This window comes from Abrus precatorius, unplaced genomic scaffold (assembly GCF_003935025.1).
Source record: "Abrus precatorius isolate BTA unplaced genomic scaffold, Abrus_2018 Scaffold3, whole genome shotgun sequence".
Taxonomy (NCBI): domain Eukaryota; kingdom Viridiplantae; phylum Streptophyta; class Magnoliopsida; order Fabales; family Fabaceae; genus Abrus; species Abrus precatorius.
In genome coordinates this window covers 8,305,994-8,326,641 of record NW_020874373.1, presented here as the reverse complement: position 1 = coordinate 8,326,641, position 20,648 = coordinate 8,305,994, and the positions used below count along the sequence as shown (strand labels likewise).

The 20,648-nt window shown below is 31.6% G+C and overlaps 3 protein-coding genes across 8 annotated transcripts; 2 read left to right on the top strand and 1 right to left on the bottom strand.

Annotated features, from left to right (window-relative positions):
- Positions 1-864: 864 nt before the first annotated feature.
- Positions 865-6,143, top strand: LOC113861120 (magnesium transporter MRS2-I-like). Of its 3 annotated transcripts, XM_027493738.1 has the most exons (11): positions 865-1,391; positions 1,619-1,648; positions 1,859-1,997; positions 2,106-2,227; positions 3,143-3,217; positions 3,457-3,681; positions 3,780-3,824; positions 3,919-3,963; positions 4,150-4,179; positions 4,329-4,448; positions 5,935-6,143. In XM_027493738.1, exons 1-11 carry the CDS (start codon positions 1,152-1,154, stop codon positions 6,019-6,021), a joined length of 1,158 nt encoding a protein of 385 aa, XP_027349539.1. In that variant the 5' UTR covers positions 865-1,151; the 3' UTR covers positions 6,022-6,143. The 3 variants fall into 3 exon arrangements, with proteins under 3 accessions (XP_027349539.1, XP_027349541.1, XP_027349540.1); XM_027493740.1 differs by lacking the exon at positions 3,143-3,217; XM_027493739.1 differs by lacking the exon at positions 3,780-3,824.
- Positions 6,144-10,202: 4,059 nt separating this feature from the next.
- Positions 10,203-16,416, top strand: LOC113862766 (E3 ubiquitin protein ligase DRIP2). 4 transcript variants are annotated; one of them, XM_027495950.1, is made up of 8 exons: positions 10,203-10,765; positions 11,467-11,566; positions 12,620-12,950; positions 13,106-13,548; positions 13,672-13,722; positions 15,007-15,079; positions 15,598-15,756; positions 16,226-16,416. In XM_027495950.1, exons 1-8 carry the CDS (start codon positions 10,651-10,653, stop codon positions 16,244-16,246), a joined length of 1,293 nt encoding a protein of 430 aa, XP_027351751.1. In that variant the 5' UTR covers positions 10,203-10,650; the 3' UTR covers positions 16,247-16,416. The 4 variants fall into 4 exon arrangements, 3 of the variants coding, with proteins under 3 accessions (XP_027351751.1, XP_027351752.1, XP_027351753.1); XR_003504483.1 differs by having other exon boundaries at positions 10,205-10,440; positions 10,538-10,765; positions 15,007-15,756; positions 16,226-16,325; XM_027495951.1 differs by lacking the exon at positions 16,226-16,416 and having other exon boundaries at positions 10,213-10,440; positions 10,538-10,765; positions 15,598-16,181.
- A 2,972-nt stretch (positions 16,417-19,388) lies between these two features.
- On the bottom strand, positions 19,389-20,239 carry LOC113862106 (PRA1 family protein F2-like). The gene has a single exon (XM_027495245.1). The coding sequence runs from the start codon at positions 20,001-20,003 to the stop codon at positions 19,389-19,391; it is 615 nt and encodes a 204-aa protein (XP_027351046.1). The 5' UTR covers positions 20,004-20,239.
- Between the last annotated feature and the right edge of the window lie 409 nt (positions 20,240-20,648).

Genomic DNA, 20,648 nt, shown 5'->3' with positions numbered 1-20,648 from the left:
GTTAATCATATTAGATGAAAGGATTTACTTTCACGAAATAGATAAAAATGCAATTTACACATAAAATGAAAAAGTACAAGTCAAGAATATTCTCTAAATGTACTTAAAGTAAAGAATGTTGTAAGTGAAAAAGTAAGTGTAAAATGAGAAAGTACAATTTTATGTACCAATGATTTAAATTAAAATATTTTATGAATAAACTGACTTTAAATTAATGATGGACAAAATTGTATTTTATTTCTTACTTTATTCATCCCTTTATTTTAGAAGAACTAAATTTATATTTTTATTTAAAATTATAAAATTTAATATAATTGAATGCATTAATGGACTAAATGTTATACTTTCAATAAAAATTTATTATTAAATTACAAGTACTAATATATATATATATATATATATATATATGTTTTTGTTAAGTACTAATTAATTAGTGGAAGACTCAAGACTAGTAGCCTAATCCAAAGGAACAGAAAGGAAACTAAAAGCAGCTTCGTGATCTTACATATTTATTACGTGGAATTTAATCCACTAATTTTTTTGAAAAAACTACAGATATTATACACGTGAATGGAGGTACAGGAATCTAGTACAAGATTTACTTTCTCTAGAAGAGAAATGCACCATAAAAAATAAAACAAATTAATAATGGTGGGTATATTATATATGTATTCTAATTTATCAGAATTCTGAACCGTCGTTTTTATCATAGGTAACTGTTAACACAGTGAATAAGATATATAAATTACCCAACCAATAATTGGACTAGCCCTGTACAAATTTAAGAGAAAAAAGAAAGCGTGAAAGTGTGGAACTAACCAAGAATTACCTCCAGCATGGTGTTTTGTTCCTTCATCCTTCTAAAGTTGAAACCAACCATATTAAGCATATTATTGTGTCTCTTAATTTTTTAACTTTCATTCCACTGCCACTCACAACCCCACTACCTGTCACCAAATCAATTCATGCAAGTCATTGCTCTGTGATTCCTCCAAATGCCATCACTGTCTTCTCATCTTTTTCTCACCACCCCCCCCCCCTTTCAAAAGCTCACTCCAAATTCACTTGCCAATCACTGAATTTGAGGATTTCCCAATTCACAAGTTTCCTTTTTGAGACCCTTGCTTCCTTTGCTTCCCCAACTCCATCAAATGGCTCTTTCTGGGTCTGTCGTGGAGCTTCAAGCTTCTTCAATAAAGAAGAAAACTGCTGTTTCAAGAAGCTGGATTCTGCTGGACCATGATGGCAAAGGCACTGTACTTGATGTGGATAAGTATGCTATTATGCGATTGGTTAATATTCACGCAAGAGATCTTCGAATTCTGGACCCTCTCCTATCGTATCCTTCCACCATTCTCGGCAGAGAGAAAGCTATTGTTCTCAATTTAGAGGCAAATACTCTGTTTCTTTTCAACCATAACAAGTTTTGTTTTATTTTGCCCTTTAATTATATGGTTATTGATAAGAGAATCCGTTAAGGAATAGTAAAATTTGTTAAAAGCTCTGACATGAAATGCATCAATAATATTTTGAAGTTCAGAATATTTGTTAACATTTGCTTAATTTTATTTCAGCAACTTATTGGTGTATTTGGTTGCTTTTGATTTCTATTTTGCAGCACATTAAAGCTATTATAACTGCGGATGAGGTACGTTTGATATTTTGATAATTTGGTATGCGTGTCTCTTTTGTTCAATGTCTTTATTCTTTGAGTGCTTACAAGTAAAAACGATGCAGTGGAAATGGAATCACTTCTTATTTTTTCATGTGTTTAACATGTTTTAAATGAGCATAAATATATCTTTATTTCAACACTGTTAGTTATAATTTCTGCTTTAAATCTACATTTAACGTGCAGGTATTGCTAAGAGACCCAACGGATGATGACGTGGTGCCAATTGTTGAAGAACTTCGCCGACGGTTACCCAAAGCAAATGCTTGTGGGCAAGGAGAAGAAGAGGCGTGTGTTCAAGATGGTGAAGGTGGACAGGAAAATGGTGCGCTTTGTGAAAATATTTTACTTAATTATAATCAAACAGTGTTTGTTTATTGTTGTGTTGTTTGTTTTGCATTACAATAATGGGAAATTGACTTATGGCTGGTAGAATTTCCATTTGAGATCCGGGTCTTAGAAGTTATATTAGAGGCAATTTGTAGTTTCCTTGACGCACGAACAAGGGAGTTAGAGACCGCTGCTTATCCAGCTTTGGACGAATTGACCTCTAAGGTATTGCCTCTGCATCAGCATTGTGAATCTGTGTGTTTTTCTGTTTCACCTTAGTACAAGAAAATTAGTATAGATACACTCAAGTAAAATTTATAAAGAATAATTACATAATTTTTCGGATAAAGTTAGGCCTAGCTTAAATTCAAGAATTTAATTGGTTAAGAGGGCTTAAATTCTATTAAAAAGTTGCGATAGCATTTCATAGTCATTCCACAGAGAAAAGATGTTGTCTTTTATACTTTACAGTGTCAGAACTCAAACATGAGCAGTATTTAATTACTATTTATGACGAAGCAAGATGCATGGACGAGATATAACAGGCTTTAAGCTATGAATTACTGAGCCATGGAATTATGTGATTATCTGTGTGCATTTAAATGCTTTTTGTACTATTCCCTGCTCTGTCTAATTAATTAAGCAGGATAATTCTTTACAAGCTTAAAAATATCTTGACACCATTGTGTTGTCAGATCAAGATGTCAGCTTAAAAGCTAAGCTAAGGAACATTTTTGTGCATAATTTATAATATCATTTTTTTAATTACTCTCCTTTTAAGCCGGCAAAGTGGTTCTCGAGTGAGATATAGATCTATTAAAAAAGCAGAACAAATTCTTTTAAGCGGAAGGACTAGTTTCGTATACATTTAAATAAATATTTATAAGATTAAAAAAATAAAAAAATTAAATTCTTCTTTTAAGGTAAAACAAATTTACGTGCTTTAAATTTTGAAGAAGTTAAATAAAAAAAATTAAAAATAAATACATGTAAGGTAATTTGAACTTGTGCATCTAAAAATCTGTTACATAAACCTAAACTTTGTTATTTAATGTTTGATTTCCATGTTGTCACAAAATTATGATTCTTTCTCCTCTTTTTCCACTTCCACACCGCTCTGGTTGAATGACATGTGTCCAGATCAGTAGTCGTAATTTGGATAGGGTGCGAAAATTGAAAAGTGCAATGACGAGGCTGACAAGTCGAGTTCAAAAGGTATGTGAATTTTGGAACCCAATCTTATTCCCTTCCCTCTAATAAGTAAGTTTCCCTTTTACTTTTTTTTCTTACGTGTTCTTTATTATATAATTTTGCTCCCAAAGAAGAATGTGGACTCGCTATCTTCATCATTACTTACATAGATACATACTTGTGAGGTAGTTACTAGTGAATATTTTACCCTTTCCTTATCAAAACCTATATTTTCTATTTGCATTTGCTTTGCTTTCTTGTAGATTAGAGATGAACTAGAAAATCTACTTGATGATGACGATGACATGGTTGATCTTTACTTATCGAGAAAGTTGGCTGTTTCATCCTCACCCACAAGTAGCTCCGATGCTCCCAATTGGCTTTATAGCTCTCCAAATCCAAGTTCAAGAATACACAGATCTAGTAGAGCAAGTGGAACAATAGTTCAAAGAGACAATGATGTGGAGGAGCTTGAAATGTTACTTGAGGTTACAAAAGTCTTCATCTTTTAATTGTGCCACATTAGATACTGTTGGGTTAAATGAATTGATCTATGGTGTATTAAATTGAATATTGTGCTTTGCAGGCCTATTTCATGCAAATTGATGGCACATTAAATAAATTGGCCACAGTATGAACTGCATTTTCTTTTAATCTTTGCTACTTGATTTTTGTTTTACACTAAGTGATAAACTTTGCTATTTTGATACTTTGCCCCATTTCAGTTGCGAGAATATATTGATGACACAGAAGATTATATCAACATACAGGTAAATTTTATGCACAAAAGAATGAAAGATAGCACACTGCTAGTAGATTTTAAGTTTTTCCTATCACAGAAATCAGAATAGAGGGGGCACAAGTTCTCCGTTGTAAGTTTACAATTTCTGAAAAAAAACTGAAACCATTTATAGCATAATTGACAATTCTTTGTAATGTGTTGTGAATGAATGCAGCTTGACAATCATCGAAATCAACTGATTCAGGTAAAAGCTTTTCAAGGCCGTTGTTTTTTTCCTTATGAGGTTTTGTATGTCTACTCCTACAGACACTCTTTGAAACATTTGTTACCAAAGCCATAATTAATGTCTTCAAAATACTACTGTTATTGTCTATCATTCTATATACATGACAGCTAGAGCTCTTCATTAGTGCTGGGACTGTCTGTATGTCCATATATTCATTGGTGGCTGCAATATTTGGTATGAACATTCCATATACATGGAAAGAAGATCATGGATATATGTTTAAATGGGTATGTACGCATCACCTCCAAAAATATGAAAAAGGACTTTCAAATCCCAACCAACAATTATTTTGCCATATATATTAGACCAAAAGTTTAAATTGGTCCTAAAAATAGATAGTATTTTAATTTAGTCTCTAAAAGAAAATGAATATTAAACTTATTCTAATTTATTTTAGATTTAAATAATATTTTGGTCTCTATATTTAACTTGAATTTGTAAGTTAGTCCTTATATGTAAAAAATTTGTAAATCACTTCTCATACTACATTTATTTTTTATTTACTCCTTTTTGTTAAGTTTAAAGTAAACGATGTTAAATAAGTAAATGATTAAATTAGAAATAAATGTAGTATGAGAACTGACTTACAAATTTTTTATATATAGGGACTAACTTACAAATCTGAGTCAAAAATATTTTTGTAAATTTGCTATACACTTTTAGTTTGTATCTTGATTTTGATGATCTTGAAAGAGTGGATAAAAATGTAGATAAATGCGTTGCTAGCAATATTGATGAAGGTGCATTTGAGGACAGAGAAGTTTTTGATGAGGGATTGGGGTTTAGGGTAGGTGGGTGTGGATGTGAATGTGAATGTGGGTGTGAGCGAGGGTGAGGGTGAAAATGGTGAAGTAGTTGAGAAGAGAAGATAATTAAGTAAAAATCGTTAATGGTTGATTAAGTTTTAGAATGAGAAGATAAGAGAGAAAGAGACTCTGATCTTTATTGAAGTTTACGCAGAGGAAGAAGAAGAATGAAGATATAATTAGAGGTGAAAGCAAAAGAGAGGGTGTAGATGAATCGTAAAATTAAGATACAAACCAAAAGTGTATTGCAAATTTATAAAAATACTTTTGACTCAGATTTGTAAATTAGTTTTTATATTTAAAATTTTGTAAGTTAATTGCTATATATAAAAATTTGTAAATCATTCTTTATACTACATTTATTTTCAAATTAGTCTCTTTCTTAGTTACTTATTTAACGTTGTTTACTTTAAACTTAACGGTAGAGATTAAATTAAAAATAAATGCATATGTGAAGACTAATTTATAAATTTTTTTATATAAAAATTAACTTACAAATTCAAGTCAAATATAAAAGTTAAAACATTATTTAGTGATGTATTAAGTCAAGTGAAATGTAACATATTAACATGTTAATTATACTAATTAAAAATGTTATAATATAATATGACTAAAAAAATATTTTATTCAAATTAGTTGATTATATTTAAAAAAATACACTTTATATTTTGTTCAATGTAAACTTACAATGATAGACAATAATAGTCATATTACCATCTAAATTTTAATAGAAAACTAAAATGAATGATAAATTATTTCTTTAGAGGCTAATTTTTGTATTTTAAGAGACTAAATTAAAAGTATCGTTATTTTTCGAATCAATTTGAGATTTTAATTAGTGTGTGTGAGAGAGAATATAACTTTTTCTGATTTTTTCTTTTCCGGTTCATCAATCTTATAATTTTAGGTGGTGATCTTTACGGGAATGGTTTGTGCATCCTTGTTTTTATCCATAGTATCTTACGCAAGACGCAAAGGCCTTGTTGGGTCTTGAAAAGCATAAAGTTGCGTGTTGGGAGACATCAGGTTAAGTCTAGTACAGGAGGGCAATTTCGAGACATTGCACCAAAAGAATACTATATTTGTTGAATCATGTTATGCGCCCAATAGCTTCTTCTATCTTGTAACATAATTAGCTGCGCATTTCGGATAGAATGATTGTTAGCTGGCAAGTTGAATGCATTGAATATTTTTTTCAAAAATTTAATTTGTTGTTAAATCCATTTTTAGATATATTGAATTCAAGTGGCATCGATTTTCTGCAAGAATTGCTTGACTCTGAAGTCAAATTTAACCATTTTTACCTCCATTTTAGTCTACCATTATTCTTCAGTGCGCTAATCAATTATGCGCATGCGACTATCAAATTCCATAATCATATGATTATTGTTTCACGACAATTTCTGAATTTCAGGCTGTTTCGACCAGTTTTAATCCGATGATTATGTATGGGTTAGTTTTGTCTAAAATTATATTAAAAATATAGTAAATTAATAATCTTAACATTGATGTTAATATTTTTAATTATATAATCATTGTTAAAAAGAGAGATGAGAGAACAGAGACAGATGTAATTATTCATTGCATTCTCCGAAGTCTTCATGCTATATTAGCAATCAATGAAACATGAAGGTGGTAGAGTGGGGATGTGAACTCTGAACTTTAGAAATTTACTAATGTTAACTTAAAAGTGGTTTGTCGGTGCTAACTGCTACTAATATACAAATCCATTGTTTCAAATTCCCAGATCTTTCTCTTTAACCCTCGAAGTGCATGGTTTTTTTTGAAAAGGCATGAGTGTGAATTACTCAATTGCGCATGGTATCTTCTGAATTCATGGGCAAGGGCTTCTCAAGTCTGAACTCGACACACACTCAGACATACAGTAAATAAGGAAAAAAAGAGGAATGGTGAGGGACCCTTTTGCAGTTACAATAAGCAAAACATGAAGATCACATGTTCCTTTGATGCTTCCATTTTTCAACAAAGCCAATTGAAGAAGCTTTTTGACTTTGATAACTGACACACCTAAACTTTTTTTTATAAATTATTATTATTATTATTTGCTGGATTAGGAAGAGGAGGATATATGTACCCCTAACCAAACTTCAACGCGTAGCAAATGACATCAGGATACAAATTTAGCATTTCTGTGTCAAAATGTTACCACTCACAAAATTAAATTCAGTGCTGTAAATTAGAAGTTTGGGCCTTGAAGATAAAGCACAAGGTTATCAGTGTTTTTTTCCTTCCAAAAATGCAATACATTAATATTTAATACAAAAATAATTAATTGTTTATAAAAATAGTTAATTTATAATCAGCAATGAACTTTTCATATAGAGAGACATTCTTTTTATACAAATAGTTAATATATTTATTATTATAATTTACATAATTAAATAAACAAATGTGCCACCAGCGTTAATTTATAATCACCATATGATTTACTTGTATCCATGGGTGGCTCAAGGGTAAGATCACTAAAGCCTTTTGTTTTTGCAAAAAGAAAAAAGGGTTAATTATTAATATTTTTTACTGATTAAAAATTACTAATTAATCTATAGATTAAGGCTACTCTTGAAGTAGGATTATTTTTGTCGTTATCCAATTCAAACTTTAATCAATCAAAATTTCGTCTGAATCTGGCTCAATCAAGGATCAATAATACTGGACCAGCTCAATTTGTTGTTATAATATATTAATAATCTTAATATAATATATAATTAAGTTATAAAAAATTTAAAATTTAAAACTAAAACTAAAATATATTTTATGACATATATATTTTTTAAACAATAATAATATAACATGTTATTTAAAAATTATTTATTAAATAAAAAATCTTACTATTAATATATAATTATAAAAAAAAATACAAGACACCAAGATAAACTAAAATGATTTGAAGTATAAGTTAAACCATTCTAAAAAGTATATTTGGTCTAATTTTTAAAATTTTAAACTATCAAAATTACCTGTAAGTTAAATTAGGTTTAATTATTCATGGAAAAATAAAATTAATATAATAAAAATTATAAAATGAAATTATGGTGAATAAAAATGTTAATATTAAAGTTTTAACATATAAAAAATTTAGTAACTTTAAAATCATGACGTAAGTATTGAAATTTATTAGTTCAAAATATTTTTATGAATAAAAATAATTTCCAAATAATAATATTTTAAATGTAGATATTTGAATTTTAAAAAATTCCCAATAATTTACATAAATTAAAAATTAAATTGTAAAATTATAATATACTATTATATTGATCAATTTTACTATACATTAACATTTTATATTTTTAAAAATATATTTTTGAAATAATTTATTTTATAAATAATAATAGAAAATTATTAAAATTTTAACATGTGTTTTTTAAGTATTAAATTTATAATAACCTTCTTTATTTGATAATAAATTTATTAATAAGTTTGTTAAATATGAAAACTATACATTCAATAAATAACTAAAAAACTATCTATATATATATATATATTAATAAAAATTTAATAAATATATTACATTAAATGAATATAGTGTTTAGTTATATTATTTAAGTTCGTTATATATTATAATTAATAAATATATTATTCAATACTATGTTAATGCCATAACATGGTTGATTTTATTTATAGAGTATAGCTGATATTAAGAGTTTTTTTTTTCTTCTAAAAATGGGTCGCTTATTTTACTATAACTACTTTTTCAATTAATAATTACTTTTATAATTTCAGCAGTTAATTTTTAAACTCTTATTCATTAAATTTGAAATACAAATCTTTCATTGTTTAATTTTTAAATGTTAGAAGAGACCAATGTTACCAAATCATGAATTATCATAAACATTAGTGTATTAAATTTAACACATTAGAGCTCCCTTTAAATTTAAATATACATTGAATGGTTCTTGCTTATTATTATGCATGTGTTAAACTATTAACTAACGTAGCAAGTACATTTGTAGAGTCGCACAAGAATTGTACTTCATAAATTCAAAAACCATAATCAGAATTTAAACTTAAGTCTTCATTTCTTAACTGTTTGACTATGTTGACGTGAGTATATTTGAGTGTTATACAACTTGTTATGAATTTATCCATTGATAAAGCAACAACCACATAAGTTTCAACTAATTCAACAGGCATAACTTTTGCAATTGATTGAAACATGTAAATAAAGAAACTTCATTTTTAAAATCTTTAAGAAATTTGTCAATGAAATAAAAAGAAAAAAAGTGAAAAGATCTTCTTTTACTTATTTGAATGAATTAAAAAAGAACAAAAATTTACACTTTTTATAATAACAGTAAAATAACAACCCAATAAAAATAATTACAATTTAAATATAATATTTTATTTACTTCTGTTTTTTTATATTAGTTGCTAAATTATTATCAGTTAAAAAAACTACAGTTTTCCATTGCAAAAATCTCATCCTGTGTGGAGAATAAAATGTGGACTTCACATTTTTTTTGTCAGTATAAAACAAAACTTCTAAACACATAATATTTTTTTAAAATTTTTCTTTGCCCAAGTTAAACATAACTTTTCAATACTTTTTTTTTCTGTTTAATATATAACTTTAATGAATTCTAACATTTTTTATTATTTAGTGAAATTTATGCTCATTCTAAGAATAAAACCAGCAAAACATTTTAAACTTATTAAAGAAAACCTTTAAAAAACAAATTAAATGGTTTGAAATCAAAACAGCTTCAAATTACCCCTACTCCATCATAGTTTTTATTTAAAATTTTAAATTGATATATAAATAAATTAAGAAATTGGTAAATAATATTTCAAAGCTTGCATGTGAGTTAAGGTCTTCACATTCCTTCCTTGGCACTTCCGGTATTAACCTAAACTTTCAGACCCTATCTACTATCATGGACCCTCCCGCATGACACGCCGCCCCCACGGTGCATATCTTAACAACGGCGCATGTTATCCACAGCTGCTAACTTCTCTAGCTGTCTTTTTTTTTTTTTTTTTCGGTCTAGCTGTCGTTAGTTGAAGTGTGTAACATATGTCCTTAAAATATTTCGTTTGAAACTGTACATGTTTTTTTAAAAAACAAAAAATAAAAATTAAAAAAAATTCACCAAAAAACAAAAAGAAAATCATATGCGAGAGAGAATAAATTTATCAAGGTGAAAAAAAAAATAACACACGAGAGAAAAAGAGAAAACACTCGGTTTTGGTTCATGCTCTTTTCGACGAAGAGGTCCTCTCGATTCAGATCATCCACAACACAAGGCAACGAAAAACAACACAAACTCTCTCTACCAAATCCATAGTAACCCACGTCAAATCTTCACGAATCACACCGACCCATTTCCTATTCACATCCCAAATCGTAAAGCACCATTTTTTATCCATCTTCACCGATCGCTCTAGCTACCCACAGGTCCATTCTTATCTTACGCGTGTTTCTTCTTCTTATCCTCTTCGTTTGTTATTCTCGTTCCCTTGTGCCAGAACCACAACATATCTGTGTTGGGCAGGTTAATGCAGGTGATGATTGTGAGGAAATGGACGTAAATTTTGGTGGTGCACGCGTAGCATGCAGGGGGTGAAGGTAGATACGTGGTGAAAGAACTAGAAGTGAGGGTTAGCGATGTCGAATCAGGTGGTGAGAGTGAGAAGGGACACGATTGCAGCATGCATGACTTGCCCACTCTGCAACAAGTTGTTCAGAGAAGCTACCACCATATCCGAATGTCTTCACACGTGTGAGCCCTTGAATCCCTCCTTCAAAACCCCGTTTTTGTATTCGCTCAATCTAATGTGAAATTTCTTAAATTTGAAATCTTTTCTCGCATTTTGCATTCCTTCTCGTCCCAGTTTTCATGTGGGGTTTCGGGTTTTCATCTTTTCTTTCACTGTTCACTCAGATGGGGGAGCATCTGGTGTTTGCGTAACCAGAGAGAGACATGGGTATTTTGTAATTTCATGTGTCTAAAAGTATTTTCTTTTTTTTTTTTTTTTTTGTTCTCTCTCTCTTTCTCTCTCTATGAACACATTGAGGACACTAATGGTGGTTAGAAGAGTTGTGGTTTGGATTGGCCAAGTATTCAGCAGTTGTGGTGTGCTGTTCCATTAATGTCAAAGGTGAAAAGGTGTTTGAACTTTTGACTACAACTACAACTGTTCATTTAGTAAAATGGCTTCCAACCATACACCATGATTCAATCCTGGTGTTACCGCATGCAGCACAAACTGTCGTGGGCATTGTGCGCACTGTGCTCTTTCTTACATTCTGGCCCCTCAAATAATACTTCATCTTTATATAGTTATTTGCTGTTCTAATTATCTATCTTTGCATGCACTCTTTTTTAGCATCTACTTACCTTCACTAGTAGAAGCTCTAAGAAAAGCCTGTTGTGTGCCCCCCTTACTAATAGTTTTTTTCTTTATGTATGTTTATCTGCAGTTTGCAGGAAGTGCATTTATGATAAAATTACAGATGAGGAATTAGAATCCTGTCCAATATGCAACATTGATTTGGGTTGTGTTCCGCTCGAGAAATTGAGGTCAGCCCCATATTCCGAAGTTACCCTTGTAGGCTTATACTTCTTCATTTGAATATGCATGGGAGCTGTTAAATACTGTCGATCTTTGAACACTTGTTGAATCACCCCATGGCTGAAAAATAAAAGAAACAAATAGTTGTCATAGATTATGTTGTTACCAGATCTTCTTCTAAGCTTGTATGCCAGTGCAACAGCGTGCAAGAGTGAAGATGGTTCATGCTTCGATAATATGCCTTCAGTTTGATAGTTTAGTTGATGATTTATATAGCGTAATGCTGGTAGTTTATTTTGTGTAGTTTTCTTGACAAACATTTCATATGCCTGATAATATATAGTGTCATAAATATGAAATGTTCAAGACATGTCGAATAAAAGATTCAAGTAACTGAAATTCTAACAATTATGTTTTTCTGTCATCTATTGCATTTACTAAATTTCATTTGAACTTTTAGTAGGAAACAGAGTAAGGAGGAATTGAGTAAAAATGGTCCCAGTACAATTAATTGATGAAATTACTGAGATAATTGACACCAATGGGATAAGGGTTAGGATCTATTTTAGTTGAGAATGTTTAAATTTAATTTATTAATTTCCTTTAACTTCAAAAGGAAATCATATGATTCTATTCAAGTGATGATATTATTTTTTGCAGATTGCCCAAAATTGATGTATTATTATATTAACAAGGGATTTTGATCATAAAAACACACCAAAAAAGTGTAGTTCTTTAAAAATAGATAGTGCTGAACTTGGATCAAAGAATAGGGGTTAAGTTCATGGCATTGATGAGTTTTATAGATTGGGGAAAAAGAGAGTATTCTGAACTATCTGAAAAGAAGTAGATCAGAAAGACTGATAAAAGAGAAGAAAGTTTTCCTTTAATGAACTACCTACACCACCACTCCATGCATCTGCCTTTGGCAATGAAACACACAAAAATTTTATAAAAATACAATCAAACAAAACCATGCTGCTGATGATATTGATATCTCTGTTGAATTGTTGCCTGCTAAGTTACTTGCTAAGTTACTGACCTTGGTTTCTGATTCCCAGGCCAGACCACAGTTTGCAAGATGTAAGGGCCAAAGTTTTCCCTCTAAAGGGAAGAAAGGTGAAGGCACCTGAAGTTGTCACCTCAGTACCATTGCCAGCTAGAAGAAAGGAGAGATCTCTTTCATCTTTGGTAGTCAGCACTCCAAGGGTATCTTCACAGGCAACCATGACAGGAAGAAGAACAAAACCTACAAGAAAGGCTAGTGGTCTGCGGACCACTACTTTTTCCATTGAAAAGCCCATTAAAAAAGAGGAAGAATTGCTGGAAGATCATCCTGAGAGTTCGAGCTCACCTGATACTTCAAATAAGTTTGCTCAGAATTCTGGACAGGTAGTAGGAGAGACAATCTGGCTCTTCACTTTAAGCATGTTATACATTGTTCAGTCTCCTTGTTTCATTTATTGTTATCTTGTTCATTTGATTTCCCACAGTATATTAGCATTATTTCACTGATATTCTTACACTTCAATTTTTGCTTGGTGCAGAGTTTGTCCCCTCATGAGGGTAGTCAATCTGCACCCAATAAAGGATCAGAGAATGGTGCTGAACCAGGGGATGCAAAACTGGATCTTTGGAAACCATTGAATTGTTTAGTAGAGGTTGCAAGTAGGAGTAAATCTTTTAAGTCTAATGTGCAAGGTTCTGATGCCAAACTGGAAACCATTCAAGTCAATGAGAGTGACTCTCAAGTGCAGAAACCCAAAATTAAGGAAAATAAACGCAAGGCAAAAATTGAGGATGAAAAGATTGGCCCTTATCCTGTCTCTTCAGATACAGCAAAACCCAATAAATTGCGCAGAATACGCAAAAAAAAGGAGCCTGCTTTTGGAGAATCTGGCATATCACCCCAAGCTGTGCTCGATTCTACCAGCAATAGAATCTTAAGGACTAGTCCGATTTGGTTCTCCTTGGTAGCTTCTGAAAACCAGTGAGATATCAAATCTTTCAAACTAAATTAATCACATCTTATAATTTTGTGCAGATTATATATGTTCAATACATCCTTTTTTGGGATATTTCTTTGAGTACTAATTTCAGACTAATTTTTCAGGGAAGGAGATGCACCCTTGCCCCAAATTCCAGCAAGTTATGTGAGAATAAAGTAAGTCCTTTGAACTATGTATGTGTATTGACACTGTTTAGTACTTTTAGTTTTGATTTATTGCAAGCTTTTAAAAGAGGAACATCATGATTTGAACAGTGTATAACTCATGTTACTGACTAGTATATAGGTGCATCTCTGTACAAATTCTGTACAAATATTCATGAATATTTATCTCACTTATCCCATCATGTAGTAAATTTCAAGCAACATATTAAATGACAGAAAAAGGAGTCAATCCCTTTGACCTTTCATTAATTGTGCTTCAGCATAGTGACAATGTCAATGAATTTTATCAGGGAGAATATCTTTTTAATGTCTTATTAAATTATATAACAATCAGCAAATGCTAAAAATGCAAAACGTACTCTTTCTTTTAAAACATGAGCTACAAACACAATGCAAAAAATACTCTTTTTCTTCCCTCCAGTGCAATCTAGATTCTAGACTGTTCCTTATCACTGTGGTGGGTAACATAATAACATGATTAATGTTTGTTACCAATTTTGTATTTGTCAGAAGTTGTGCAGATCAGTGAAATACGTACTATTTTAGCATAATTTGGGAAGAATGAAAATGAAAAAATGAAGTTCAATAGGCACCTATCTCAGCAAAGGAAAAGGACCATGAGAGATAAATCATTGGCTGGGTGGAATTTGGACAGTGTTATGCTTTCATGAAATCCAGTCATATTTATATGCTTTTCTTCCCCCATCAATAAATATAGCAGAGCATATGATTTCTCTCAAGATTAATTTCCTTTTTTCTAATGTATTGATTTTGAGAAACTTCTTTTCTGCTTTTCTTACCCAGGGAATTGGAAGAACTGTGTATTTGTTTTTGTATTTTATTTATCTACACTTCAGATTTCCAATAAACTCTGCCAAGTACGAACCCTTTTTTTGCTTAGCAGCAAGTACAAACCTTGTATTATATTTTTTTGAAAGGAAAAGATAACAGTCCTCTTTTCCACTTTTTAGAATAAAGTATTCTTGTATTCAACTTGTCATATTTCATTTACCCAGAACAAGAAATTTGCAATTTTTGAATTATATATCAACTCTGATGGTTGTGATTGAGAGAGCATTTGAAGTGTAAAGTAAAGTTCTGTCTTTTAATAAGGATATATGTGAATGAGATATATTGATTGTATAATGCATTTTTACCATGTCTACTTTAAATGGTTTCACTCCAACTTTGCTACCGCCAAAGCTTCTTAAAATGTAGAGATCTAACTGAACTAGAAAATGGTACCCTGTCTAATCTGTCTGCTGTTTTCCACAGGGATGGTAGCGTGCCTGTCTCATTTATCCAAAAATACCTAATGAAGAAACTAGATTTGACCAGTGAAACAGAGGTAACACTCCCTTTGTAATATATCTAACAAATCATTAACTGGGCCTAGAAAATTTCATTACCTTGTTATTTTTTAAAAGCATAATTTTTGTTAAACCTAATTTATTTCCGTACAGGCCCAAGTTAATGTTGTCTGCTGTATCAAAACATTCACAATTGGATTGTCCTGAAAGCATTCTGCTTGTCATGCTTGCATTATTCAAAGATAAAAAGCAAGCCCCTTTTATGGCAACTTCAACTGCACCACACTTCTACATAGTACATGTGTGTTTGGATTCACGTTAAAACTTTGTAAACATGGATCTAACAGAAAAGTTTCAAATAGAAATGTCAAAGTAAACATGGATTCATAACTATTGAAATGTGAATCCAAACAAGCACAGATCTTGAAGTTGAATAACCTCACCCTTTTCATGATTTTTTTTTTTCTGTGTAGACGAGGGATGGTATCATTTTTTTCTCTCTCTCTGGGTTCTACTGCCAGTTTACACATTTCCTCACTCTTAATTGATTTTTCAGGTTGAGATTAAATGTATGGGACAACCAGTGCTCCCTACACTGCGGTTACATAATTTGGTTGAGTTGTGGCTGGAAACGGCATCCACATCACAGCGAATCCCAGCAACTATTGGGTCCTCAGCAAAGGATTTTGTGATGGTCCTGGCTTATGCTCGCAAGGTTCCACACCCTTGATCATGGTTCCCCATTCATGCTTTTAATGCACCTTGAAAATCTTCATCATAGCATAGTCACTCACCCATCTCCATGTTGTGCTTAACATGCGTTCTTGTGTCACCAAGCTGCCCAAAGCAACATAATCTTGGAGCATAAGATAGGCCAAATAAATTATAAAGAAATTTCATCTCCATAAATCATACCCTTCTGTCATTAGTGTAGAGAATCCTGATCTGGTAGTCATTGTAATGTTCATTACACCCTGATTTTTCAAGACCATTTTTCTCTTTCTTTTTTTAAAATTTGCTTATTCCAATAATTTGGAGTGCACATGTGACTTAGTTATAAGAAGCTTAAGGCCACCTTGCCTGTTTAGAAGAGATAATTTGTTGAGAATTTGACATTTTAATGAAGAGGATTTTTTTTTTCTATTCTATTTGTTCATCTTCCAATATGAATATTACTTGTGCAGGCCAACAAATGCAAACACTGAGCCGAAGTTCCGCATCTCCTTTCATTCTAAAGAAGCTTTGCTCATTAATAAGATAGATCTTTAATGTTCTCGTTGGAGCAGAAAATCATACAATCAGTCTCATTGAGGGTCTTTATTTTTTCTATAAGTATTTTTTAGAATTCATAATAAATAAGTTTTTATAATTGGTCAACATAAGTAAGTTTTTAAAAAATGGAAAATTTTTCTAAACAAATTATTGAACAATTAAGATTCCTGCTCTTCCACGGGTACGAATCATTTAAACGATTTTGTATCTGTCTCAGCCGAATAAGTAGTCGAAAAATAGTTATCACACCCAACGGGATTTTATTGGCATATCTAAAGATTTTTGCTGTGAGTCACTGTCAGTAGAGGGAAGCCTTTACAATTACTTTTAACGTTTCCTGTTTTTAAAATTTTATTACAGAAAATAATAGTTTTTGTTTTTACAGTGAAAATAGTTGTTTTTACACTTTCTTATATGATTCTTTTTCATTAAAAAAAGGATAAAATAAGGTGGTATGTTTGATCGTAATAAAAGAATATTTTGGAATTCTTGGTGAGGAATTTGTGATCACACACCGTACCAGTCCTTTTTAAGTAGAGTGGTATTGTACCCAAGAAGTGTATCCATACTTTTCATCTATTAGGCCCATTTAAAATTTTGAATAGAGCATATGGTCTAGACCTGATAATTAGATCTAGAACAAAAGTCATGACCCAAAAATAAACAATATATAGACCGAAAGTTATTGTAGTTATGAAGCCATAATGGTTCCAGAAATTTAAAGCTATGGGACAAAATATACATATAAAATTTATAACTTCGAAAATATCACAAATTATTAAGAGTGTTAATTAATATACATCACAAGTTGCAGAAGAAAAAAATATTTGGTGAGCTAAAAGATGAAGCTCCGACAAGAAAACAGTGGAGAAAAAGTGAAGGGAATGGAAAAGTACTGCTAAAAAGAGGTTTTTTTTTTTTTTTAATGTTTTCTCATTACAAATAGAGGCAAAATGATGAAGAAAATGAGAAAGAGAGCGATAAAGCTTTTTAGAGAAGTTAGCTTGAAATAGTGGAAACAAAAAGGATTTTAATTATCTCATATAGTTAACTAACATAATATATGGTCATATTAGGGGGGGGGGGGGGGGGAAGAGAAATACATGCTTTTTGTAAACAAGGACTCACCATAACTGGTTGAAGTTATATCTAATAGAATGTGTCATTTTCTTATTAACATGATTGTATCATATTACTCAGCAATATAAAAGAATCTAAATTTTATAAAAAGTGATACATCAAATGTAATAATGAATTTCTTTTAGATAAGTTAAAAATAACTCATAAAATTTAAATTATATTTTATAAATTGTTAATAACTTTTTTCAAACAAGTCTTCATTCTTATATTTTCACGAGACTTGTATTTTAACTTCAAAGGTTTTTCGTTTTTTTTTTTAATTTAAAACTCTTAGACTTTCTAAAAAATATGATATAGCAAAAAATTAATGTGAGAACTTTTTAATTGATCACATCATTGATTCAAAAGTGTTAAATTTAAACAAAAGTAAAGACTAAAAATATTTTTAAATATTAAAATCAACATATTATAAAAATACAAGGAACGAAATATTGAAGTTAAGGTAATATTTACAAATATTGGGTGCGGTTGTTATGTATATTATAAATACAATTGAGCAATCTCTCGTCGTTGTGAAATAAGAGTTCTAACAATAAATAGAGCTTAAAATAATGACTTCTATACGTTTAAAATAAGACTCATTTTCATTATATATGTTCTTCGTATACAAATAATAAATATTTTTTTATTATATTTTATAATTTTTATCTCTTACGAAATTTAAAAATTACTATATAATGCACACAAAACTTATTTGTTCAAATAAATATGAGTAAATATCACCTTGATCCTAAAATACACAATTCCGATCGTTAAAAAAAAGTTAGTCACCCAATCTTAGAAGTATGGACACTTTAGTCATTATATCCATTTGAGTTAACATTTTCAAGGACTAATTTGGTCACTAATAATTTTGTAAAGAACTAAGTTAGTGCATGATTCACTTTTTGAAAGACTAATCACATGCTAGAAATGTAGGAAAAAAAAAATTAAAATGAATTTATTTATTCCTTTAGAAAATAAATTGAACTGAGTCTTTTCTTTTTAGAGACTGAATTAGGTGTATACACAATCAATCTCCAGGCCTTTCATTGGGCATTTTGGCTAACAAGACACCCCTGTAAGTGGTAGCACTAAAATGGTCAAAATCTTAGGATCTAAATTACTTGCATGATATGAATAAATAGATAAACAAATAGATTGATAACAAAATAAAGAAATCTATTTGTTTAATTGTTAGGACCTTTCAATTCAAGACTTGATTCACAAGGGAACTGAAAAGACTAAGCATCTCCGGAGAATAATACATGCTAGTCTTAATCAACAAGTCGCATCTCAGAACAAGAAGAAGCTGGACCGTCCTAAAAATAACTCGCTTTCCCCCAATGCATACTCCAAATATTGTGGGGTTCTTAATTGGACCTTGTTTGGAGGAACCCAAACAAAAGTATTGAAAACAAGTTTAAGAGTAAAACCTTTTCAGTAGTTGAAAAATGCATCTATTACTAATTCAGTTTCTTAGAAATTAACTTTATTAGTTTAATTCCACAAAATATGATCAACTATAAATATTCAAACCTTCCTACCATCTTATTATAGTACCCATGAAAATTAGTACCCTGACCTTATTCAAAACTTAACTTTGAGAGGCTCAATTGACAAAATAAACTCAAAAAGGGTCACAAAAAAGAACTGGGGATTGCAAAGTGAAACGCACACGGCCTTTAACAATTAGAACTAAAAAGCTACCTACATTCCCACTTCATAAAAATAAAATAAAAACTTACCGTGGATGAATGACCTATTATTTTACAAACCAAGAACATATCAAAAACCAAACAACATACAAACTGCAATTGTAATCCAATCCAAATTGAACCCTTCAATTAATAAAAAAATTTACAAACCAAAACCCCAATAAGAATGCATGAACATTTCCCCTGTACCCAATTGCTCAAAAACCAGTATAAATATTTGCATAAAACAAAATGTGACCTAAACTAAGGTATACCCTGAGCGTTTTGTAGGGCTGCCCCCAACAACCGAAAGCAACCCTCCATCATAACCCTCATGCTCATCCATATACAAATCCTCAGTGCTTCTAAACGCAGCGTGCAACACAACAAGCGCAACCCCAACCACCACTGACACCAACACGTGCACCCATACGCCGGTGATCCCCAAGGCCACTACCGTCACCGCCGCAAGTGCCGCCGCCACCGCCCTGTCGTCCACCGCGCGCCCTAACACCACCACCGGTTCGTCTCTGAAGAAGTAAAGGAAGAACCATGCCACGAGGGTCACCAAAAACACGATGATGGATACGGGGTGCCATAGAAGGCTAAGGAACAAGATGAAGAGGACGATCATGGCGTAGTTCACGCGGAAGTGGTCGAGGTTGCGCCTCACGCGCATCGTGGCTTCGCCGGTTGAGTAGGGGCGCGTGAACGAGTAGAGCGCGAAGACCTCTTCCCATGGGCGGCGCGTGGCGAACGCGGAGCGCGTGGAGGTTGCGTTAGCGCGTGATACGAAGTATGTGGCGGTGGAGTGGGAGGAGGAGGGTGAGGGGAGAGAGCTGTAATGGGGTACCGAAGAAGAAGGTGACGACATCGTTTCAGAGATTGAAACCCCAAGCGAAGTTTCCCTTTAAGGTTGAAACTTTTAGCTGAAAGAGATCGAAATTGATGAAGCCATGGATCATGTAATCGGATCCTACTTCCCTGTTTAGAAGTTGCTGTTATGATGAAGAAGGGAAAGGGGTGTGTGACTGCGTTGTGGGATCGACGATGTCCTTTATGTGTTGTGTGAGAAGGAAAAGGAAGAGGTTCCGCTGTCGTTTACTTTATGATCAGCAATGCCAGCGAGTCCATGAAATCCCGTAGTGTTGTTGGGTCCCACTGCGTGCCACCATGACAACTAATCATAGGTGTCTATGCATAATTGTGATTTAATTTTTTAATTAATTCAAAATTATGAATTGGTCAAAACTCAAAATAAGAAAATGAACATTTCTTTGGTATTTCATTTTCGGGCTTTGACTACATGTGAGTTCACATCGTGACAATGAATTCCCAACAAAAAAAATACAACGCAGTTTTTGAAGATCATATGTTGTTTGGAGTAGTCAGAAATTATTTCATTTCACGTATCACAGTTTAGTCTCACAAGTGACATGTGACTTGGAAATGATGAATAGTAGCAGTAGGCCATAAAACACTGCATCTATGCCACTTACTCATAAGTGAGGAAACTCTT

What these genes read in the sequence shown, in the direction of transcription:
- LOC113862106 (XM_027495245.1), bottom strand. Translation starts at nt 20,003, where the DNA reads ATGTCGTCACCTTCTTCTTCGGTACCCCATTACAGCTCTCTCCCCTCA.
- LOC113861120 (XM_027493738.1), top strand. Translation starts at nt 1,152, where the DNA reads ATGGCTCTTTCTGGGTCTGTCGTGGAGCTTCAAGCTTCTTCAATAAAG. An exon ending in CTATTATAACTGCGGATGAG is followed by an intron (nt 1,649 to 1,858) that starts GTACGTTTGATA and finishes TTTAACGTGCAG; the next exon opens with GTATTGCTAAGAGACCCAAC. An exon ending in ATCGAAATCAACTGATTCAG is followed by an intron (nt 4,180 to 4,328) that starts GTAAAAGCTTTT and finishes TATACATGACAG; the next exon opens with CTAGAGCTCTTCATTAGTGC.
- LOC113862766 (XM_027495950.1), top strand. Translation starts at nt 10,651, where the DNA reads ATGTCGAATCAGGTGGTGAGAGTGAGAAGGGACACGATTGCAGCATGC. An exon ending in TTGGTAGCTTCTGAAAACCA is followed by an intron (nt 13,549 to 13,671) that starts GTGAGATATCAA and finishes CTAATTTTTCAG; the next exon opens with GGAAGGAGATGCACCCTTGC. An exon ending in TCCTGGCTTATGCTCGCAAG is followed by an intron (nt 15,757 to 16,225) that starts GTTCCACACCCT and finishes TTACTTGTGCAG; the next exon opens with GCCAACAAATGCAAACACTG.